The sequence below is a fragment of the Lissotriton vulgaris genome, chromosome 4_1 (assembly GCF_964263255.1).
Source record: "Lissotriton vulgaris chromosome 4_1, aLisVul1.2, whole genome shotgun sequence".
In the NCBI taxonomy this organism is placed as follows: domain Eukaryota; kingdom Metazoa; phylum Chordata; class Amphibia; order Caudata; family Salamandridae; genus Lissotriton; species Lissotriton vulgaris.
In genome coordinates this window covers 1460644279-1460669737 of record NC_141691.1, presented here as the reverse complement: position 1 = coordinate 1460669737, position 25459 = coordinate 1460644279, and the positions used below count along the sequence as shown (strand labels likewise).

Here is a 25459-nt window from a genome sequence, read left to right as displayed (position 1 = left end):
ACACCACGATGGCAGCTTGGGTGCACAACATCACAGTTGCAAAGCACTGCGGGGAATTGTGGTGTGAGAAATACTTTACCAGTCTGGATTCTGTCCCACACAATCGTTACGTAGTCATCTCGGTCGGACCGTGACTGCTCGTGCCAGAAGCCCAGCGCGTGAAGGAACTCGTGCTGAATGGTTGCTAATCTGTCGCAGTTTACTCCAATGGATAGCTGCTGTTTCCCTTGACGTCGGTTCCCTATTGATGAGTAGCACCTAGTAAAAAGAAAGAGACCGAATTAAGATGTAAGGCTGGCGAGGCGGCCATTTCGTGAATTGTGTCACATTACATCAAACAAGCATTTGCAATGCAATGGATCTCGCATTAGGAACGTTTGAGCTATTGGTATTGTAAATGACACATTTTTTATTTATGTGTTGGTTTCGAAAATAGAACGAAATTAATAGCTTAGTCATTTACAATGCCAACAGGTTTAACTTTCGCAAATGTGACACCTATTGCATTTGTAATACAATATGTCTTGTATTTACGTAACTTAGATGTATTGACATTAAAAAAAAATGTTTTTTTTAAATAATTAATACTTAAATAAAAGTTATTGTAATTTATAATGGCAATAGCTTAAACTTTTGTAAATAACTTTTGTGAAGATTATGTTCAGTGTATTTTATTGTGACGAAAATCCAAGAACAGAAGTGAAATATTAACATCTTTTTGTGACATTTGTAATAAAGCTTGAAACATTGAGAGAACATATTTGAACCAGTTGTCGTTGAATGGTTGCACAGATTGATGCTGTGGTGGCGCTGAGTGATGTGGTGGCGACGAGTGATGCTGTGGCGTTCAGTGATGCTGTGGTAGCGCATAGTGATGTTGTGGTTCCCCTGAGTGATGCTGTGGTGGTGCTCAGTGATGTTGTGGTGATGCGATAGATAGATAGAGTGAGTGTGGTAGATAGAGTGAGGGCGAGAGATAGATAGAGTGAGGGCAATAGATAGATAGAGGGGGGCGATAGATAGATAGAGGGAGGGCAATAGATAGAGTGAGGTCGATAGATAGATAGATAGATAGATAGATAGATAGATAGATAGATAGATAGATAGATAGATAGATAGATAGATAGATAGATAGATAGAGGGAGGGCGATTGATAGATAGATAGACAGATAGATATAGTGAGGGCTATCGATAGATAGATAGATAGATAGATAGATAGATAGATAGATAGATAGATAGATAGATAGATAGATAGATAGATAGATAGATAGATAGAGTGATGGCGATAGAGTGACTGCGATAGATAGACAGATAGAGTGAGGGCGATAGATAGATAGACAGATAGATAGAGTGAGTGCGACAGATAGAGTGAGGGCGATAGATAGATAGACAGATAGATACAGTGAGGGCGATAGATAGAGTGAGGGCGAGAGATAGATAGAGTGAGGGCGATAGATAGATAGATAGCGTGAGGGCGATAGATAGATAGATAGATAGATAGAGTGAGGGCGATAGATAGATAGAGTGAGGGCGATGGATAGATAGAGTGAGGGCGATGGATAGATAGAGTGAGGGCGATGGATAGATAGAGTGAGGGCGATGGATAGATAGATAGATAGATAGATAGATAGATAGATAGATAGATAGATAGATAGATAGATAGATAGATAGATAGATAGATAGAGTGAGGGAGATAGATAGATAGATAGATAGATAGATAGATAGATAGATAGATAGATAGATAGATAGATAGATAGATAGATAGATAGATAGATAGAGTGAGGGCGATGGATAGATAGATAGATAGATAGATAGATAGATAGATAGATAGATAGATAGATAGATAGATAGATAGATAGATAGATAGATAGATAGATAGATAGAGTGAGGGCGATGGATAGATAGATAGATAGATAGATAGATAGATAGATAGATAGATAGATAGATAGATAGATAGATAGATAGATAGATAGATAGAGTGAGGGTGATAGATAGATAGATAGATAGACAGATAAGATAGATAAGATAGAGTGAGGGTGATAGATAGATAGATAGATAGATAGATAGATAGATAGATAGATAGATAGATAGATAGATAGATAGATAGATAGATAGATAGATAGATAGAGTGAGGGCGATAGACAGATAGATAGAGTGAGGGCGATAGATGGATAGATAGAGTGAGGGCGATAGATAGATAGATAGATAGATAGATAGATAGATAGATAGATAGATAGATAGATAGATAGATAGATAGATAGATAGATAGATAGATAGAGGCCTGCACGGTTGGACCTTCTCAACAGAGGTCTCCGTGTCACATGTACACCACTGGGGCGACCACCTGGCACGGCCTATTAGGCCTCTCATCCTTCAGAGAGAGATAACATGAGTACCAGTGAGTCGTGTAACAGTAGCACCTGTTGTTCACGTGCCAAGGGGCGATATGGCTTGAGGTGGGCACCTTCGATATAGAAATGTGTATACTGTAGAAGCCTTTTCTTGGCGGTAGTGCACACTTATGAGGAAAAAAGAGATTTCATCTGTTTCATTTGGTTTGTTTCACAATCGTTGTTTGGAAAAGGTTGTTTGAATAATTACACTTGCATTACATTGCCTACACGTTTCGAGTTGACATTCTTCTTCAGGGAAAATGATTTTGTTTTCACAAGTATTTGATGAAACAGAATTGCGAGTAAACAGGTGTATACAGCATCAGACTCCTGGCCCTTGCATAGTTTGTAGTGCGTGGGATGTAGTTTGGTCTCTGTTGGAGGTGCAAGAGGTTCTAAGAAGTGCTTCACACATGGTGTAGTGAACGTCACAGTGCATAAGAATAATGTATTGTTGAGAGTGTGAACAATAGGCAGAGCTGATTCCTAACATGCATTTTTAATGAGTTTTACATTTTTGGATCCAGAATATTGCTATTTGCCCTAAAAAAGTTGGTTAAGCGCGTTCAAAAGCAGAGGAATTCCCCGACCCCCATCAGAGCCTGGGAAGGACTCCGTGGAGTCCACCCAGGGGCAGTTATAAGCGTCCAAGAAAAAAAGGTGCTATCCCCGGACTGCATCACGTGGGCATTTATTCAACGAAATGGTGGGAGACGGAAATGTGACGTCATGCATGCTTCGATGACATCACAGGGTCAGTTGAACCCTGGTCCTGTGACGTCCTGCATGCTTTGATGACAGCACAGGGCCGGTTGAACCCTGGACCTGTGACGTCCTACATGCTTTGATGACATCACAAGGCCGGTTGAACCCTGGCCCCCCTATTAGTTCGTCCACAATCCCCTCAATTGTTCCCCACGAACTGGGTGAAAACAAATGAAAGTGCAAGAAATACTCCTCAATGATCCCCAAGAGGCGGAGCCGGGTAACTAGTCCTGTGTTGCGGGTACCAAAGGTCTACTAGCCAGAGAGTGATGCCCCTGATTGCCCATATACAAAGAAAGATTTGAGCCCTGATTTCGGAGAAAACGCACGTGTAAACAAGGGAGTGAGTGCTTGCACCGAATGCGATGTACGTGACCATGAAGTCAATGCACTGTTTTAGTGAAGGAAGCAGCAACCTAAGCAGTAGTATCGCACATAACCTTTTGAAAAATACATTGGACACTAGCACATTTTCTTTTATTTGTTATTTATTATTATTTATTTTTACAAATGTAACACTCCCTAGGACCTTATCTGCACTAGTGCTATCCCAAGTATGTAATGCAATTTGAGAGAGCAGTCACGAATATATAAAAAGAGGTGCAGATTTACATGTAATTTGACCTTGGTATTTGCAGCACAATATAGAAATGTTGTGACTACAATATTAGCCACGCACCTGCACTTTGCTGGCACTCTCCAGTATTGTGTGCCTGCATTTTAAGTTTAGTGGGAGCCACAGGCGTGAATAAAAGACGAACAGTACTTGTGATTCTACTGGTCTGAGTGACAGAAAGGCTGCTTGTCGTCATGTTTTCGATCGGCTGTTGGGCATTAACAATGTTTAACTACTATCTACTCTCATGTAGCGACAGGGTCATTTTAGTCTATTTTTAGACTGGTGATGACTATAATCCACTACCATCTCAGTCCTAGTTGCATTTGTGTTCATTTATAGGGCTTAACTATGCGCTTTGACAGGGTTTAGTGCCTTTTTCCGTTTTCTTGGGCCTACAGGCCCAAAAGCTAGAGAGAAGCCATTTTGTACTTCTGCCTCGACAGTCCGAGGCGCTTGCAGGGTAAAGGTAGTGTTTAGAATTCATTCTGTTATTCGCTAGTGAGGAACCGGTCAAGACTGGCCCTTATCAAAGGAATGTGTTTGTCTCCCCGGCTCTAGACGCAATACGCAGGTGGCCACTGTGGAAGGTGAAGGGAGCCGGGAACTGGTACAGGAATTTGGTGGGAGTCTGCCTAATACTGGAATTTTCCATTGAGAAAGAGAGCTCTATATTATCAAGGAGCGAAGAGAGTGAGAGTGAGAGCAACGTGTGGAGTAGACAGAGGACGTTGGTCCAAAGGCTGGTGCATAGAGACTGATATCATCAGCTAAGCGAAATCTTGAAACGAAGAAGGAAAGTGATTGAGGATCCTGTAATGACATCATACAGAGTGGCAGAGACTAAGGGGCCCATTAGGATCGCGGACGGACTTGCGTCCGTCCGCGACCCCAGAGTAGGAGGGAACCTACGCATGGCCTGCGGAGTTCCCTCCTGTGCAATTAAGATGTGACCGCCACCCTGGCGGTCACATCCTCTATTTTTACCATTGCGGCGGGTCCAGCTTCAAGCACCCGCCGCAATGGTAAAAATGCATACATTGCATTTGTATGCAGAAAGCCGCAGGCACCGTGCGGTGCCTGCCAATTTCTGCATACAAATGCAGGGGGGTTCCGTAGGGACCCCCCCATGTGCACCCCCCACCGCCCCTTCACCCAGGGGCCCCGCAACGGGCCCCTGCAGTGAAGTTCCATATGCTTTTCCACGGCGGAAAACCCGCAGCGGAAAAGCATGTTTTGAAACCCATCCTAATATGGCTGGCGGTGTCTGAAAGACACCGCTTCCATATTAGAGCTTTTCCGCCGCGGTTGTAAGCCAACCGCGGCGGAAAAGCAGCGGACTGAAACCAGGACCCACCAGCCATCCTAATGTGGCGGTGGGTCTTTGGTGGGTCCGCAGCGTTTTTTTCGCATCCTCCGGGCCGGCGGTGGCTTCCGCCGGCCCAGAGGATGCGAAAAATCCGCTATCCTAATAAGCCCCCATGTCCAGAAGAGGGTTTGAGTATTTCGGAACCATGGCAGAGTAGATGAGGCGTAGCGGTGCAGGCGTGTATTCGTGAGCCATGGAGGGAGAGCAGAGTCCCGAGCATATTGAAGACAAAGCAAGAGAGAGAGAGGGATCAGCTCCGCTGCTGAAATGGAAAGACACACGTCTAAGGTAAGGCGTTCTGAGCTTAGTGTAGAATATATCTAATCATTCATTTTCACTCCCCTTTTTAGGTTATAGGTAGCAACTAACTTGACTCATGTTTCTTTTGCTCATTCTGTCATGCTTAATTGTAGATTAAAGATTTAATGATAAATATCTTTGAATGTTGTTCTTATGAATGAGATTAACCTTTCCTTTTAACCAGGTGCTGACATACAGAAGGATGGGATATGCCCTTCTGAAAAGGTAACTGATGATGGGGGAGAGTGTGAACTTCATTTGGGAAATAACTTTTAAAGGTGAATCCCCATTAGTATCCCCATTAGTGTATATCGTCGGGAGACGTTAAAGATATCGTCGGGTGACGTTAAAGATATCGTCGGGTGACGTTAAAGATATTGTCGGGTGACATTAAAGATATCATCGGGTGACGTTAAAGATATCGTCGGGTGACGTTAAAGATATCGTCAGGAGACGTTAAAGAATATAAGATGAGGTAATTATAGGATAAGATATGGAATCCATTAGGTGTTAGTGGTATATTTGGTTGTATAGGCTTGTAAATAGCTTCTTTCCACCTTCTCAGGTGAGTATTCTAGATATCTTGTAAATAGTGGCCTGAGAAGAGTGTCGTTACGTGACGACTGGGTCAGCTACGGTTGGTAAGCTGCCTGTTCTGAGAATCCGGTCGTTACACCTCATAATGCACCCTCGCCTTCAGCTGAGGCCCGGTGTTTCTCAGCGGACAATGAACAGTTAACTGCTGACAAGGCCTCCAAGAACAAGCACGAATCACGTGGTGTCCGGTTAACCAATAGGGTGTAGGGTCTCGAGGGCATAGTGAAACCGTTTTTTTCAGTAAACGGCGCTCGGTCGGTCCGGCGGCAATCAGTGACGTCAGGAGAGTACGAGAGAGCGGAGTTTCGGTGTCTGCGAACCTTGGAGCACGGCCAGCAATGACCTGTGAGTACATAGAATGGGGGTCTTTCTGAGACTGGAGTTTGGGGTCTGGTATACGTTCACGGCTAAATTTCTTAGCTATTGTACAACAAGTGCGGGGCTCCCATGAGTGAGGGAAGCCCCGCGCGTGTGCCAGGTGATACGGCGGAGATACCAGGGGAGTCGCGACAAACGAGCCAGGTGAGTGAGTCGGGGGTGGCGGCTGTGTGCGTGCGTGTGTGTATGTGTGTGCGCACGTGTGTGCATGCAGTGTGTGTTTGCGTGCGTGCGTGCGTGTGTGTGTGTGCCAGGGTGTGTGTGTGTGTGTGCGTGTTTGTGTGTGTGTGCATGCGTGAGTGTTGCTGTGTGTGTGCGTGCGCAATTGAGAGAGGCGAGAGGCTGACTTGCGGTGAATGTTGAACAAGAGATGTGCACGGCGCCAGGCTGGGCGTGCGCGTCCTAGAGATGAAATCGCTGAGGGAAAGCGCATACCCTTCCCCTGTCCAACATTCCTGGCAAGTGCACAACATAAGGTCTTTCGCTGGGCGTAGCGCTTTGCGCTGCTAACACCAGCAAGACCTAAAAAACAAAGCAGACGCCCAAAAATAAAGCAACATTTTTATTATTGTTGGTGATTGTTATGGAACAGGTCTGAGTAAAGAGAACTGTATTTTTTTTCTCTCCAGGAGACCCCTTGAAACAAACCCTTCATTATTATTTGGGGCTTCGTTGGCGCGTCCATGCACCCGAGCTTCTTTTGGGTTTTAAAGGGTATATTAGAAATAGACGAATGTTTACGTGTACATTTTAAAACAACCTGCTTTGGTGCCTAGCTGATCCTGCAGTATAGAATACATTCTACTGCTGAACATGTGGTTTGCGCAATTGTGGAAAATGAATTAGAGCGGTATTATTCTGCTGCAAATGGCTATATTTAGCTTCAGACTGTCATTTTGTAAATCACTCCCATTAGCAGCCTCACAGTTTAGAGCTGCCATAAGAAATTCCTGGTTATCCATGTTCATAGCATGCATTTGAGAAGGTGGATAATGTTCTCTGCTAGCAGATGTTCTGGTAAACTCAAAATTAATAGACAGCTCTTTCCTTCTCATATTTTTTGAGCTTTGAAAGTTGGCTCGGTGTTTTAGAGCCAGAAAGCCAAACACGTTTGACTGCCGCTATTAGCTGTGATTGCTGTAATTGAGGTTGTGCTTGGTGCAAATAACTGTTACCACCGTATTGTGAAAGCATATTGGCGGAGGGGGTAAAATATGACGAGTATTTGTACATATTTGTTGTGTTGCATTGTGTTCTGTTTGTGATGTGTTCCGTTTGCGATTTACTACTGCATTTTTGTGTTGTATTATTGTAGAGTTGCACTGTGTTTGTGCTGCCTTCTGTTTTGACTGTTCGATGTGTTGGCCACGTTATGCTTCTGTTGTACCAGTATATTGCTGTGTGTTATGTTATTTTTTGTGTTAGGTTCTCCTATGTAACCACTTTATGATTTCGACAAAGGGTGCTACGTTCCAAGCCAAAGGTAGTAAGTATAGTAAGTAACCCTTCATACTTCAGTTTAAAAAAGACCCTAAAATGCACCTGCTCAACAAATATTGGGGTCCATAATCATTCTATTTCCATGCATGCCGCACATCTCTTCCTTTTGAATCTCCTACCCTCCCGCCCTCTCTCTCACCTCTCCTGTACTCTAACAACACCTACTCACCTCCTACTGTAACCATCCTCTCCTACTGCGTCCCCCTCTTTTCACCTCTCTCCTATCTATTTGTCACCCCTCCTTCCACACTCGCCTAACCCCTCCCTATTGACAAAAAAATTAGTCTAGCTCCTTTTTACTGTTTTATCATTTTATATTATTTCTTTCAACTGTTGTTTTGTAAATAGCTTCCTCCTTTAACATTGTATCAAAATCAAGATATGTTATTCATTTTTGTTCTTTAAGTCTACCATATCTAAATGTTGCATTTCGTTACTATTTGTATTGTAACCCATGTACTATCGTCATTCCAATGTAAAGCGCTCTGATACCCAAGGATGAAGCCAGCGCTATATAAAACCTCCTAAATAAAAATAAATTAATTAATAGTCCATTAACCCTTTCCGTGCTGATGACGGAACTGCTCCGTCATCAGCCGCGGTGGCGCTGTGCTGATGACGGAGAGGTTCCGTCATGGCCCGCTCGCCGCGCCTGCGCGGCATGGATTCCGCGCCTGCGCTGGGCGTTCCATTGAGCGGGCAGGCCATGACGGAACCGCGCCGTCATGAGCGCAGCTCAACCGCGGCTGGTGACCGAGCGGTTCCGTCACCAGCATGTGCGCGCTGCGCGCGCTCCCTTAGCGCTGCGGCGGAATAGCCGCCGCAACGAAGGTGTTAAAGATCCAGTGACGAGCCACTGTTTACCACTGCAGAAGGTGTTAACATACTTGCTGGTTCAGCTCTTCAGCTATTTAAGACCCCAATCAGAGAATAAGTCTGGCAGAGACATAGCTTAAGTTAGCACTTCAAGATCTTGTTTTATTTGATATACAGGCAACTACCTGGACATAAGCCAGAGTTACCTCACTATCCTTTAATTTAAATAGCCGTGCTGCTATTAAAAGGCGTACCCAGTATTAGTAAACCAGTCTTTTGAAATCATATGACTTTGCTTTGAAAATAATATGCTTTAAAGCATAGCACTTTATAAATTGGTTTGATGGGTGTAATATCGATCATGACTTGGAAGCGAAGTAAACTCCACCATTCAATCAACACACCAGCATAACGTGCCATTTTAAGTAGCTCCTAATGGTGACTAATCTCTTCATTTATGTCAAGCAAAATCAATTGCTTCAGAAAAGGTCCCAGTTTGCCTGATTCTTATTTCCTCTGGCCAATAAATTGGCAGTGTGGAATGGCTAACACAATCAGATGAGCCAAGAGGGTCTGCCGGGTTGGAGAACACTTAATCAACACATTCGATCTCTGCAAAATCCCCAACCCACAAAAACTGGCTATTGTGTCGAGAATCCTACCTGAGTGCACTCTAGATAGTGATATAGTAAGTAGTATTTTGTCACATATAGGCTGCTTACAAGGGCAATAACAGTTGTTAAAGTCTCTGAGCCCACGTTATGAGGTGAATGTTTTTAACAACTGTTCTAGCCAAAGGTTGAAGGGCTATAAAGGGGGGTGACACAGCCTGACCTGTGTTTTGCTGGAGGACGCCGGGGTTGCCATCGGGCAGAGCCGTGAAGGGAACGGCAGAGACTTCAAGGCAGAGAGGGAGCGCCGGGAGACTCCCTGCACTACAGCCCCCAGCAGCCTCTGGGGCGACCGTGACGCCTGGAGAGCGCCCGGAGGCGCTAGAAAAGCTGGTACCGCCCTTGAGTCCCGGGGGTGACACAGCCTGACCTGTGTTTTGCTGGAGGACGCCGGGGTTGCCATCGGGCAGAGCCGTGAAGGGAACGGCAGAGACTTCAAGGCAGAGAGGGAGCGCCGGGAGACTCCCTGCACTACAGCCCCCAGCAGCCTCTGGGGCGACCGTGACGCCTGGAGAGCGCCCGGAGGCGCTAGAAAAGCTGGTACCGCCCTTGAGTCCCGGGGGTGACACAGCCTGACCTGTGTTTTGCTGGAGGACGCCGGGGTTGCCATCGGGCAGAGCCGTGAAGGGAACGGCAGAGACTTCAAGGCAGAGAGGGAGCACCGGGAGACTCCCTGCACTACAGCCCCCAGCAGCCTCTGGGGCGACCGTGACGCCTGGAGAGTGCCCAGAGGCGCTAGAAAAGCTGGTACCGCCCTTGAGTCCCGGGGGTGACACAGCCTGACCTGTGTTTTGCTTGAGGACGCCGGGGTTGCCATCGGGCAGAGCCGTGAAGGGAAGGGCAGAGACTTCAAGGCAGAGAGGGAGCGCCAGGAGACTCTCTGCACCCAGTAGCCTCTGGGGCGACCGTGACGCCTGGAGAGCGCCCGGAGGCGCTAGAAAAGCAGGTACCGCCCTTGAGTCCCAGGGGTGACACAGCCTGACCTGTGTTTTGCTGGAGGACGCCGGGGTTGCCATCGGGCAGAGCCGTGAAGGGAACGGGAGAGACTTCAAGGCAGAGAGAGAGCGCCGGGAGACTCCCTCCACTACAGCCCCCAGCAGCCTCTGGGGCAACCGTGACGCCTGGACAGCGCCCGGAGGCGCTAGAAAAGCTGGTACCTCCCTTGAGTCCCGGGGGTGACACAGCCTGACCTGTGTTTTGCTGGAGGACGCCGGGGTTGCCATCGGGCAGAGCCGTGAAGGGAACGGCAGAGACTTCAAGGCAGAGAGGGAGCGCCGGGAGACTCCCTGCACTACAGCCCCCAGCAGCCTCTGGGGCGACCGTGACGCCTGGAGAGCGCCCGGAGGCGCTAGAAAAGCTGGTACCGCCCTTGAGTCCCGGGGGTGACACAGCCTGACCTGTGTTTTGCTGGAGGACGCCGGGGTTGCCATCGGGCAGAGCCGTGAAGGGAACGGCAGAGACTTCAAGGCAGAGAGGGAGCACCGGGAGACTCCCTGCACTACAGCCCCCAGCAGCCTCTGGGGCGACCGTGACGCCTGGAGAGTGCCCAGAGGCGCTAGAAAAGCTGGTACCGCCCTTGAGTCCCGGGGGTGACACAGCCTGACCTGTGTTTTGCTTGAGGACGCCGGGGTTGCCATCGGGCAGAGCCGTGAAGGGAAGGGCAGAGACTTCAAGGCAGAGAGGGAGCGCCAGGAGACTCTCTGCACCCAGTAGCCTCTGGGGCGACCGTGACGCCTGGAGAGCGCCCGGAGGCGCTAGAAAAGCAGGTACCGCCCTTGAGTCCCAGGGGTGACACAGCCTGACCTGTGTTTTGCTGGAGGACGCCGGGGTTGCCATCGGGCAGAGCCGTGAAGGGAACGGGAGAGACTTCAAGGCAGAGAGAGAGCGCCGGGAGACTCCCTCCACTACAGCCCCCAGCAGCCTCTGGGGCAACCGTGACGCCTGGAGAGCGCCCGGAGGCGCTAGAAAAGCTGGTACCTCCCTTGAGTCCCGGGGGTGACACAGCCTGACCTGTGTTTTGCTGGAGGACGCCGGGGTTGCCATTGGGCAGAGCCGTGAAGGGAACGGCAGAGACTTCAAGGCAGAGAGGGAGCGCCGGGAGACTCCCTGCACTACAGCCCCCAGCAGCCTCTGGGGCAACCGTGACGCCTGGAGAGCGCCCGGAGGCACTAGAAAAGCTGGTACCGCCCTTGAGTCCCGGGGGTGACACAGCCTGACCTGTGTTTTGCTGGAGGACGCCGGGGTTGCCATCGGGCAGAGCCGTGAAGGGAACGGCAGAGACTTCAAGGCAGAGAGGGAGCGCCGGGAGACTCCCTGCACTACAGCCCCCAGCAGCCTCTGGGGCGACCGTGACGCCTAGAGAGCGCCCGGAGGCGCTAGAAAAGCTGGTACCGCCCTTGAGTCCCGGGGGTGACACAGCCTGACCTGTGTTTTGCTTGAGGACGCCGGGGTTGCCATCGGGCAGAGCCGTGAAGGGAAGGGCAGAGACTTCAAGGCAGAGAGGGAGCGCCAGGAGACTCTCTGCACCCAGTAGCCTCTGGGGCGACCGTGACGCCTGGAGAGCGCCCGGAGGCGCTAGAAAAGCAGGTACCGCCCTTGAGTCCCAGGGGTGACACAGCCTGACCTGTGTTTTGCTGGAGGACGCCGGGGTTGCCATCGGGCAGAGCCGTGAAGGGAACGGGAGAGACTTCAAGGCAGAGAGAGAGCGCCGGGAGACTCCCTCCACTACAGCCCCCAGCAGCCTCTGGGGCAACCGTGACGCCTGGAGAGCGCCCGGAGGCGCTAGAAAAGCTGGTACCTCCCTTGAGTCCCGGGGGTGACACAGCCTGACCTGTGTTTTGCTGGAGGACGCCGGGGTTGCCATCGGGCAGAGCCGTGAAGGGAACGGCAGAGACTTCAAGGCAGAGAGGGAGCGCCGGGAGACTCCCTGCACTACAGCCCCCAGCAGCCTCTGGGGCGACCGTGACGCCTGGAGAGCGCCCGGAGGCGCTAGAAAAGCTGGTACCGCCCTTGAGTCCCGGGGGTGACACAGCCTGACCTGTGTTTTGCTGGAGGACGCCGGGGTTGCCATCGGGCAGAGCCGTGAAGGGAACGGCAGAGACTTCAAGGCAGAGAGGGAGCACCGGGAGACTCCCTGCACTACAGCCCCCAGCAGCCTCTGGGGCGACCGTGACGCCTGGAGAGTGCCCAGAGGCGCTAGAAAAGCTGGTACCGCCCTTGAGTCCCGGGGGTGACACAGCCTGACCTGTGTTTTGCTTGAGGACGCCGGGGTTGCCATCGGGCAGAGCCGTGAAGGGAAGGGCAGAGACTTCAAGGCAGAGAGGGAGCGCCAGGAGACTCTCTGCACCCAGTAGCCTCTGGGGCGACCGTGACGCCTGGAGAGCGCCCGGAGGCGCTAGAAAAGCAGGTACCGCCCTTGAGTCCCAGGGGTGACACAGCCTGACCTGTATTTTGCTGGAGGACGCCGGGGTTGCCATCGGGCAGAGCCGTGAAGGGAACGGGAGAGACTTCAAGGCAGAGAGAGAGCGCCGGGAGACTCCCTCCACTACAGCCCCCAGCAGCCTCTGGGGCAACCGTGACGCCTGGAGAGCGCCCGGAGGCGCTAGAAAAGCTGGTACCTCCCTTGAGTCCCGGGGGTGACACAGCCTGACCTGTGTTTTGCTGGAGGACGCCGGGGTTGCCATTGGTATTTACAACAAGGGGTGGTGAGGGACAGAGTCTCTGAATTAAACAGAAAGCTCTCACCCAGTCAAGAGATCAGGGCTAGATCCAACACCGTTTTTTAGCTCACTGCACCATCCCAGTTTCAGAACCTGGCTGTATGCAAATTAGTCTGTTCCTGTCCCAGTGCATGATGGGAACAGGGCAAACCAAACTACAAAAGCCAATTCTTACACTGGGAAGGAAACAAGCTCCCGGGGACCGGTTTCTGGCATTACAGCCGTCTTCGGCCCGGTTTGCTTGAATCCTGATGGTGCAATGAGCAAGGGTCTCACATCTGAGAATACCCTTCCACGCTTAGGGTGGACAAAAATATTTACAACAAGGGGTGGTGAGGGACAGAGTCTCTGAATTAAACAGAAAGCTCTCACCCAGTCAAGAGATCAGGGCTAGATCCAACACTGTTTTTTAGCTCACTGCACCATCCCAGTTTCAGAACCTGGCTGTATGCAAATTAGTCTGTTCCTGTCCCAGTGCATGATGGGAACAGGGCAAACCAAACTACAAAAGCCAATTCTTACACTGGGAAGGAAACAAGCTCCCGGGGACCGGTTTCTGGCATTACAGCCGTCTTCGGCCCGGTTTGCTTGAATCCTGATGGTGCAATGAGCAAGGGTCTCACATCTGAGAATACCCTTCCACGCTTAGGGTGGACAAAAATATTTACAACAAGGGGTGGTGAGGGACAGAGCGCCGGGAGACTCCCTGCACTACAGCCCCCAGCAGCCTCTGGGGCGACCGTGACGCCTGGAGAGCGCCCGGAGGCGCTAGAAAAGCTGGTACCGCCCTCTTGCCCCGCGAGTCGCGCGCGGGAGGCGCCAGGGAGAAGCCCGGGACAAGGGCGGGACAATCCTAGACAGTCGCAGACAGGTGGAGACAGGGCAGGGCCATAGACCCTGTGCAAATTGTCTGGTGCCCCTCATCTCCCCGGTAAAGTGACTGAAAGGTCTTAGGACTAACTGTAACTCTTGTACCATTATATCAATTCATCTGCTGAAGAGGGTATTTGCTTAGCTGGCACACGGGTTATTATCTATAAGAGTGCTCCTAGCTGAACCCGAAGTATATTCATGCCCGGGTCAAAGAAGGAAAAGGCTATCGTTGGAGCTGGCTCCATTGATAACTTTTTAGTCAAGATGGTAACTATGATTAACAATGATAGGAGGGCATCCCTGGGTAGAGGTAATCTTTCTGATCAAGATATGGATGGCCTGACCCCCCCGGAGACCCTGCAAGGGTTTGACATTGTTACTGATATTGGCCCCGGGCCGGTCATCGCAGTAGAAGCGTTGATCCACCCCGCTCCAGATATAGAAGACCTTGACAAGTCATCCACTGATTCTGAGGAGGAGGTGCCACCCGCCCCCACACATACTAGACCTGTTAGAACATGCAGGAAGCAACAAAGTAAAAGGGGGGGAAGGCATAATAAAAGAAGGGTAGATATTCCTTTGCCAGTTAATCACATCCCCCCCGAGTCTACTGCCACTTTGGAGGGTAAGAAAGAGGCTAATATAACCCTGAGCCCAGACCGATTTGGCCTGTTAATCCGCACCCTGGAAGCCAAATTTGAATCTAAATTAGCAGAGTCTCTCCAACCCCTAGTGGGTAAACTTGATAGTGTTACCGCAGAGGTAAAAAGATTAGGAGGACTGTTAGCTAAACAGTTAGCCCAGACAAATAAAGGCAATCCCTCTAATAGAGTAGATCCCTTTGAGAGTGATGGGAAGAAGGCAGTGAAGGAGGTCAAAAAAACTCAAGCCCCACAACAGTTAACTAGAGCTGACTCAGAAACCTCTGGTCTATCTGCCCCACCTCCTCCAGTTAGCTCAGATGTACGTACAAAGCTAGGGCCTGTTGTCAATCCAAATGTTATCCCAACCGTGAGGAGTAAATTTATTAATCTCCCCCCGGATTGTGCCCCATACGTAATTGTTTTGGCAAACGTCCCCCACCATGACTTGGGCTCGGCCGAGTCACCTGAGGAGTCTCATGATTCCCTTAAAAACAAAGTTGTATCTTGGTTAGGCTCAAGGTGCAGTTATCCTACAAAATTCGCAGGTGAAATTATTACTACCAGGAGGGTAAACTGGATTGGTCCCACACGTAAAACTTGTAGCGGAGACTGTGTGATAGTAAATTTTCGACACCCACAACATGTGGCCACAGTCCTGCTAAGGGCAGCTTCCATGACTTACGATGATAACAGTATATGTGTGCGCCCTTTGGGATATTTTTATAACCATCTTACAGGAGCCCCCACCCCTAGCCCAAGATTGATTCCCCTCACACCATTTGGGCCTCTGTCTTCTTGTTTTAGCCAGGGATTGGGTAGGGGGAACCTATTTAGATTTGAACCAAACATCACAACCCATAACAGATTTGATGCGCTCTCAGGGCTTGAGATGTGCGATTGACAGGAGGCCGAACAGGGTATGGGTGTTGAAGCTATAGTGGACCCTGCCCATATGGCTCCTGTACCTTCTTCTGTTAGTGATGGCAATAAGCCGGTAAATGGGAATCCTGACATGGGGGGCAAGGTCAGGCTGTTAAGTTGGAATATTGCTGGTCTACGTTCCAAGAGAGCAGACCCGAACTGGTTAAACTTTGTTAAGCAATATGACATTGTCGCCCTCCAGGAGACCTGGGATAAGGACTGCGATTTTTGGCTGGATGGCTTTACCTCATTTTTTGTCCCTGCTTTAGGCTCACCGGCTGGAAGGAACAGAGGGGGTCTTGTGATGTTGGTTTCGGTGAATGTAAAGGGTAAAATTAAAAAGGTTGATTGTGCCACCCATAACTTTCTTGTCGTAGAGGTAACCTTGGACAATAAGAATAAATTACTCTTAGTGAATTGTTATAATTCACAGCATGGCTACCCTGCAAATGAGCATTTATTGTGGCTAACAGATTTTTTAATCTCCTATAAGGAAAAGCAAACCACTTATTGTCATTTTATTTTGTTGGGTGATTTTAATGTACATTTATGTTCAAATTGTGATCTAATCGATTCAGATGGTCCTGATAGCATATCCCCCCCCCGCATTTTGAACATAGCCAGAAGGGGGAGGCTCTTGAAAATCTATTAGCCAGTACTGATTTGTATGAAGCGGAGTTCTTTGACAAAAGTTCACGTGTAGCTACGTATACTGGTAGGGACTGTGATACGATAATTGATTACATTTTCTTATCGTTAGGTCTTCTTAAGTATGTGATTTTATATAATGCTTTACCCATGCCTTCGAGTGACCACAACCCCGTGGGGATGGAGCTAGCAAATGGTTTTTCTCTCATGAATACCTCTGTCACACCACAGGCCGCTTTACCAGTTAAAGTTAAAGATCAGGGGAGGAGGATCAAATGGGGGAAGGTAGTTCCAGGTGATTTTTTCCTCTCTATAACAGCAAAGGCTGCAGATGACTTAAACATCTGTGCCAATCCTCTCTCTAGTGGGGAGGATGTATTAACGTCATATGAAGGCATTTGTCGGGTAGTGGCTGAGAATCTAACGTCTAAAGGGCAGCCAGATAAAAATAGACCGGCATTGGGCAGGTTTGATCATAACTGTAGTAAAGCTCATAACCTTCTTAAAAAGGCACTTAATGCTCGTCCGAGGGATAAAGTCCTAGTGGTACAGCTCAGAAAGGAGTATTCTAGGGTAGTTCAAGCCTGAAAAAATGAATTAAAACGTGAAGCTTGGGCCGAGCTCATGGATAAAGCTACCCTAAAAAAATAGCGCCAAGTTTTGGTCAATTATTAATAACCCCCTGTTTTCGCGTGATCAAAACACGGTTCTGGAACTTAACATCTCTGAAGAAGACTGGCTTAGCCACTTTGAAAAAATCTATGGTAGTCACATGGAGCTAGAAATCTTTGAGGGCCCTACTCCCGATCCCCCCCTGGTGCCGGTAAGGTTTGAGACAGTAGAGGTCGTTAAAGCGATTAAGAGTACGGCGGGTCGAAAGGCCCCAGGCCCGGATGGGGTTCCTTCTGATATGTATAAGGTGAATTCTTTGTACTGGGCGGATATCCTAACAAAGGTTTTTAACGCCTCAGCCATTGCAGGTTTTCCTAAATCTTGGTCCAGATCAATCATAATCCCCATGTTTAAGAAAGGTCAGAGGGGAGACCCAAGATGTTATAGGCCCATTTCATTGTTAGACTCCTCTATTAAAATCTTAGGGAAGGTTGTCTTGGCTAGAATAACATCCTGGGCCTCTGAGAACAACATACTGACAGACGTTCAATACGGCTTTAGAGCTGGGAGGAGCACGGAGGACCAATACCTTAATCTTCACCTTATAATATCTAAGTACACACGGGCGAAAAGGGGGTCCATATTTCTGGGTTTCATGGACCTGTCCACAGCTTTTGATCTAGTCAATAGATCAAAGCTGTGGACTATACTTTTGAAAATGGGCCTTGATTGTTCATTGGTGCATTTCCTAGCGGAGTTGCATAAAGATCTGAATGCCTCTATTAGGATGACAACTGAGGGGAAATGTACATCGAGTTTTAGGTCCTGTAGAGGGGTGCGTCAAGGCTGTATCCTGGCTCCAATGTTGTTCACGTTGTACGTGAACTCGCTGGAGGCTAACTTATCAGTTGCTACACAGGATATTCCGAGCATGGGGGGAACGCCGATTCCAGTGCTCCTCTATGCCGATGACGCGGTTTTGTTAGCCAGGACCCCGATCGCCCTGCAAAGGCTGCTTGATTCCTTTGGGAGTTTTATGAGCAGCCTAGATTTGGTGATTAATAGTGGTAAATCTCACACAATGGCAGTGGGTTGCTCCAAAAATAAAGATACAACCTTTTTTTGTGGCAGTGAGGTTATCTCTAGTGTAAAGGTTTTCACCTATTTGGGGGTAGTGTTTGATCATAGGGGCACCTGGACTCCACAGCTAACATCTAAATCGAACGCTGTGAGAGGTTCTGCTGCCGCAGTATTGGGGTTCGCCAAAAGATTAGGGGGAAACCCATAGTGGCGATCTTGGCAATTTATATAGCCAAGACAGTCTCAATTGCAAGATATGGGGCAGCAATTTGGGGGTTTGTCAAACCTGACCGCATCCAAACTGAGGAAAATACATTTTTGCGGTCTTTGCTGGGCCTACCACCCTCCACAGCCACATATTCTTTACATCTTGAGCTGGGATTGGGTTGTATCACAGACTTGATAAAATTAGCACCCATCCTGTTGTGGATTAAGCTCTGGCTAAACCCGAACCTTACCCTTAATCGTAAAATCATAAAAGATTGTCTTAAACTAGATCACTTGAGGGAAATTCAGTGGTTGTCCTATGTAGAGAGCTTGGCTGTGAAGCTAGGGCGCCCTGAGATTTTTTCCAGCTCAGAATTCCTGTGTAAAGCTGATCTAGTGTGGGTTAAGACTAACTTTACTAGGCTTTGTGATGCCGAGCGTGAAGCGGATGAGTTATGTAAATCTTCAGTGAGGGCTCACGTAATGGTAACCACGTCATTAGAGTTGGCTCCTTATCTGTCTGTTGTGACAAATTTCTTCCACAGATGGTTACTGACAAAATTCAGTTTCAATCAAATTCATATGGTTCTATGGGACATGAAAGGTTGGTGCAGGCCTGAGGACTCTACTCCATGTAAATGTGATGATCTGTCCTCCCAGGATACTGCGCATTTTTTGTTTTTTTGCCCCTGGTATTCTGAGCCCCGGAAACGGTTTGTAAAGCCAATACTGAAAGAGGTGAACTTTTCCCAGTACAAACCTGCCTTAATTTTTCTCCAAATGATGGATTCCCCTGTAATTATGTACTGTGTCGCCAGCTTTTTGGCTGCTTCTGTAAGAATCAGGAGGTCGAGACTGGACACCTAATGCTGAAAGCTAATCATTTTTTACTATGTAACTGAATAATGGATTGTTGTACCCGAAGGAAAATGTAATTGTGTAATCGTTTCTTTTATTGGGCTTTTTATTGGCATTACGAATGAAACTGTATTAATTAACTTTTTAACATGTTTTTAATTACTTGTATAAATGTATTGTTTACTTTTATGATTTTAACTAATCGAATAAAGTGGTTTTGACTTGACTGGGCTATAAATCTATTAGAACATTCCAAGCACAGAGAAGCATGTTCTAAACTACAAAGGGTGAAACGAAAGACAAACATCAGAATGTGCAGCAGAAGGTCTGTACCAGCCATTATAGGTCATGAGTCATTACTCTGTCTTTAGTAGAGCTCTCAGTATTCCAATTGTCTAATACTTATAAGAATATTGGAATGCTGGGAGCTCCATTGAAAACAATGAAGTGCTCCAAGCTTCTAATGGCTGGTAGAATCCCGGAGCAGCAACATTCCAGTGTTTGTCCACAGCTGTTGCTGTTAACAAGGGTCTCACGGAGCCCAAGGTGATTTCATCCCCCTTGAACTCTGTGAAGCCTTTGTTTTACAAATTGGAACATTCAGCTCTCTTTAGGCTGAATGTTCTAATATCCTTAGAGCCCTCGGTAGTGGGCTCTATCGGCCATTATAGGCCCGCCCCTTTGTAAATGTTGGAGCGGGCCTTTAATGGCCATTAGCAGGCTCATTAGAAGTGCTGGTGTATGCTCTAAGAAAATGAAGGAATTTCATGGAGTATGGAGGTAGGGATGGTTTAGATTTCATTGTTTGCTGATATATGCGGGAAGATTTGCCTGAAGGTTTGTTTCTGAAAATAGTGTGGTATCAGGCTACAAGGAAAAACATTAGGAAAAAAACATAGGTTTCACACATCTTATAGTTAACTGGACATTTCACCATTTCACTCATACAAAAAGATTTTCACAATTGGATTTCCTCTTTGTTAAAGAAAATTGGTTACGGTGGTCACATCAATTTTCTAGGTGGGTTTCTTAATAAGTGAAATGCTATTGCTGCGTGGAGGTGATTCTTCTGTTAAATTTCATAGTTCAAAGACCTTGATAAGTCTCTCCTGATAAATCGACCGTCACGGACCTCCACTTCCGATAGCCAGTGACTACCGGAATCAATTCACCTACCATAGAGAAACACGGGTTGTTTAGCCAGAACACCTGAGACAGTGTCCCCACAAGAAACACTTTTGGGAAACTGCCTAAAGGGTCCATTTAACCACCGGAACCATCCTTTTGTTACCGTTGAGAGACACGATTCGTCTGACCATATACCTTAGATTGCTTCTCCAGATATAATATTCTTGCCTTGAAAAAGTCTCTGAGACGAAACACGTGTCGGCGGTGTGAGCTGGAAATTTTTATATGTCTACGAAAATAAAGAATTGGAAGTACAAAATCTGGTCTGGATCCATAATTTGGAGTTTGCTGCTAACAAATTGAAATTTTTATATCAATGAGTGGGAACTAATCCAGAATATATGTTTTGGTTTCTTCGATTGATTGATCCACGATACTAGTTCAGGACATTCTATATTAATAGAATCAACATAATAGACTTTGAGAGTGCTGTATTGACCTGTTTCTCTTTTCTTGGATATTGGCACTTCGTGCTGTTTAACACCCCAGGTGGTGGGTGTATACCAGGCCATAAGAGCACCTCGTTTGATGACTCTGAATAAACAGTGTATACTATACTTCACGTAGAACATTCCTTGTTGAGATATGTACTAACATCATGTGCGGACGTTTTTTCTTTCATTAGAGAAACACTACCACCATTCTTTCCTATAAAACAATCAAGTGTCAGGCTGTAAAGACTGGCTTCTACAAGGAATAAAGAACTTCCCATTAGTAGCTAGAAACAAGTAGCAGAGCCAGCCTCTAAGTGAGTGTGTGTGTGGTTTATGAGCATCTGCACCAAAATCAACATCACAATTAAGAACGAATCACAATAGAAATCCCAATTAAATGTAGTTAAAAATATAATGGTTAAAATGACACAAAAAATAAGAAAATCTGAATTAGGCGACCAAAGTTATTCAATAAGCAAACTATGATGTATCTGTCAAATACAGTCTATGCAAGCACAGGTGGTTTTAGGCACATCAATGTAGTGAGCCACCCAGCTCCTACCATATGTGATGTTCTTCAAAGGCGCTAGCTCGTACATGTGCGGCGCCGCCCGCTAAATGATACTCGGGACACCTTGTTTGATTCCCTCCTGGCTCCGACTGCCGAGCGTCGGCCACGCCTCCTTTATTTATCTAACCGGCGCATGACGTCATACGCCAGCGCTCACTTGCGTCTGGGGCGTGGGTAGACTGGACCGCTACCTCGCGCCCCAGGACATTACATTCCTTCTAATCTTTATTAAAACAACAAACATATCAAAACATTGTGGAATGAAACGATGGATCTGTTACCATTCTGCCAGTCCCAGTTCTCGGATCATCACACCAGAAAGTCAGCCAGTTGGGATGATGGTGCTGGATTATTTCGCAACTCATACCTGGACTGTCCACCCCTGGACAGGGCTACCAGTGGTGTCATTCTGGTGGGGCGCCTTGTTCCTCGACTGGTGCAGGAGAGCTCGGCAGGCTCCTCCCAGGGGTTGTCGGCAGCGGTTGAGTGTCTAGGTCCATCGGGTTCTCTTCTTCTGATGGGTAGTGTTCCGGCTGCTCTGCCTCGCCGTCCTCTCTGAGTTCACTTGGACTGTCTCTTAAGGGGTCGTGTCTTGGATGAGGTGGTGTCCCTGGGTGTACCTTCTTGAAGAAAGAAATGTTACGAGTGACGGTCTCGGTTCCCCTCTGAGCTGTCCCCATGGTGCCGGTTCGGCGGAGGACTGTCCACGGTTGGTGCTCGAACGGGAGTCGGAACTTGCTACCTGGATATCAATCCTTGATGTACACCTGGTCTCGTGCTTGAATCTCAGATTCTCTGGCACCTCGCCTGTTGCTGGCTTGGTCGTTAGAGTAGGTCGGGTTGGCCAAAGTCCTCTCCGCGTCAATCTGGGCAGGGACCCAAGTAGGGTGATTCGGGATAGTGTCTTTCACCACGCGGCCCATGGTTGCCGGCCCTGGTGCTGCTTCTGTCGTGAGGTGTGGGGTCAGCCGGTACTCTCTCAAGAAACTGTAGATGGCCCTTTCCATCGGTGATCCATCAGCATGCGCAATGCGTATTGCTTTATTGAGCGTGCGCATGAATCTCTCCACTTCCCCATTGGCTTGGGGCCAGCGTGGGGTTACTTTACGATGGTGGATCCCCCAGCCTTTTAGATAGTCTGAGAACTCCTGCCCATGGAATGGGGGACCGTTGTCCGTCTTGACCACTTCGAAGATACCATGCGTGGCGATAATCTTTTCGAATTTGGTTATGACTTCCGTGGCTGTCTGGCTTCTGACGATCTCTACCTCCGGATACTTTGTGAAGTCATCAATGACTTCTAAGGCATAGCGTCCATCAGGAAGGTGGCCGAAGTCCGCACTCACGCACTCCCATGGTTTTTGGGGGTTTTCCTCGGTAATGACCGGGTGAGGGCGGTCCGGCTGTCCCGCAGCTTGACACCAGGTGCAGGTTCGGACTGTCTGTTCTACCATCGCATCCATCTCCGGGAACCACACCTTGGCTCTCAGTCGACTCTTGGTCTTTACCATGCCTTGGTGTCCCCTATGCACCAATTCCACGGCCTGTTGGGTTAGGCTGGCGGGCATGACTAATCGTGGTCCTCGTAAAAGGCATCCTTGACTGTCGAGAGACAGCTCTTCTTTCACCCTCATAATGTACTCGAGTGTCGCTCTGGCTTGTGGCGTTCGCCTGTTCATTGTGGCTTGGATGGGGCGCCAGTCGTTGGACTGGACGGCGTCTGCCGCTAGTTGTAGGCACGCATCACTCTGGGTTGCTTCCACTATGGTTACTAGACTCATGGGTAGAGGCCGTGACCTTTCCGTCACCAGTCGGACATATTCCTTGGTATCTTCCGCCTCTTCTCTTTCAGCTTTCGTGGCCGCTCTAGGGTGCCTCGAGAGATAATCTGCCGGATTTGTCAATCCAGGTTTATATTCTACTCGGTAATCATACCCTTGCAGTTGAAGTATCCACTTCTCAATCCTCGGTGGCGGTTTCGACACTGAACCCTGGAACAGGGGTATGAGAGGCTTGTGGTCTGTAGACACCGTGAAGGAATGCCCATGTACATAGACGTGAAAGTGCCGGCAGGCCCAATGGATGGCAATGGCCTCACGCTCTATCTGCGAGTACCTTTGCTCAGTGTCCGTTAGGGAACGGCTGGCATAGGCCCTGAAGCTGAGTTAGCACTGCTTCAAGTCCATAGGGGCTGGCATCCACAGCCAAATGGGTGGGCTTGGTGGGGTCAAAGTAGGACAGAGTTGTGTCCGCTGACAGAGCTGCCTTTGTGGCTTTGAACGCCTGTTCTTGCTCCGGGCTCCATTGCCATGTGGTGGTGGACTTCGTCAGTTCTCTGAGGGGCTTGGTGAGGTTGGAGAGGTCAGCGACAAAGCGTCCGCAGAAGTTCACCATGCCCAGGAAACTCCTTATTTCCGAGATGTTGGATGGGGCCGCGGCTTCTTGGACATCTCTCACTTTGTCGGGATCTGGCGCTATTCCCTGGTCGGAGAATGTATACCCAAAGAAGCTGATTTTGTTCTGTAAGAATTTGCCCTTTTCCCGGTGTTGTGTTAGGCCAGACTCCTTGATCCTTTGGAGGACTCCCCTCAGCCTCTGATGGTGTTCTTCAATTGAAGATGCGTAGATCAGCAAATCATCGCTCACGTTTAGGACTCCTGGGAGTCCACTCAGGACTTCTCGGATGGTATTTTGAAATACCTCTGCGGCACTCGAGATTCCAAAATTAAGACGCCCGTATCTTCTGAGGCCTACGTGCGTGGAGAAAGTGGTTATATATCGAGAGTCTGGGTGGAGTGGTAGCTGATGATACCCAGAGCGAAGGTCCATCTTAGAGAACCATCTTGCACCTTTCAATTCTCCCAGGATGTCATCTATGGTAGGGGTTAGATGTCGTTCCCATTTACTGCTGCGTTTGGGAGGCGCATGTCCAGGCAGATGCGGACTTGTCCCGGCTGTTTCGGCTTCCGGGCTACCACGATCGGGAAAACCCTTGGGGTGGGCCCACTGACCTTCTCGATGATACCTTGTTTCTCCAACACCACCAGCTCTTCTTCGACTTTCTTCTTCAGGTGGAACACAATGCACCTGTGCCTCACTGCCACTGGTTGGACCGATGGGTCGATATGAAGGGATACTTCCTTCCCTTTCAGGCATCCGATGCCTTTGAACACTTCACCAAATTCTTCCATGACGGTTCTTCTTCTTCGAGCACGGCCATGGCGAACGATATGAGCCTCAATTCTTCGGCTGATTGCCCACTTATTAGCACGCCACTGCCCTCTTTCGTGACATACAAAGTGGTGGGTACTGTCAGGCCTTGATGCTGCAGTTCAGTCTTGAAACACCCTATCAGAGGGATGGGTGTCTTCTGGCCATACGCGAACACTCTGATTCTTGCTTCGCGGAGGGGAGGCCGGGCACTTAGCTGGTTGTATACGTTCGCAGCCATTAGCTCAATGGATGCCCCTGTGTCGATGGTGGCTCTCACTTCCTGCTGGTGGATCTTGATGCGGCACTTCATGAGGCGCCGCTTCTTCCTTATCGGCTGGTCTATCACAAAGATGTAGTGGACTGGGTAATCACCCGTGTCGTCGTCCATGTCCTCACTATCTCGTTCTTCCAGTACGGCTTGTGCGGCTTCCTTCTTGGCTTTCGCCGATCTGCACACCGCTTCAAAGTGGTTCATCCACCCACATGCGCTGCATTTCTTTCCTTTCGCTGGGCAGTCCTGCATGCGGTGTGGCTGGCCCCCACAATACCCGCACTCTCTCTTTTTGTCTTGCTGTTTCCTCCCCATGTTCTGGCGTGCTTTGGGTCTTACCGCATTCACTTTCTCCGCCATGTTGACTTGTTCTGTCTTGACGGGTCGGTGTAGGGCTTCCATGTGGGAGGCTCTCGCCTGCGATAGTTCCTTGGAGCGGCCCAAAGTGAGGATGTCTGCAAGTGGCTTGCCGTCTTCTTGACGGATGGTGACTCGGAGTTTGGAGGAGTAACAGCCTTGGATGATCTGCCCTCGGATTTCTTCTTGCTCATCCCGAAAACCGCAGGTGCTGGCCAACTCCTTCAACCTTCCATGGAATGCGTCCAATGACTCTTCGGCTTCCTGTATGGCTTGGCGGAAGATGAACCTCTCATAGTCTTTGTTCGCCATCGGTTCAAAATGAGCGTTCAATGCATTGAGGAGAGTGTGATACGTTTTCGGCGTTGCTTCTACCAGAGTTTTGTAAATCCGGTGAATGTCTTTACCTCCTAGATAGAGAAGCAGGGCCCTGCGTCGCTCTCGGGCTGTGCCCGCCC

The 25459-nt window shown here is 48.5% G+C and overlaps 1 protein-coding gene across 2 annotated transcripts in view; it reads right to left on the bottom strand.

The window, feature by feature from the left end:
• The window catches only part of MEP1B (meprin A subunit beta), a 318018-nt gene that overhangs the window by 98894 nt on the left and 193665 nt on the right, over positions 1–25459 (bottom strand). For both annotated transcript variants that reach the window (XM_086965693.1, XM_086965692.1), the window contains one exon: positions 80–258. In XM_086965693.1, the coding sequence (XP_086821819.1) occupies positions 80–258 (179 nt within the window). The remainder of the gene's footprint in view (positions 1–79; positions 259–25459) is intronic.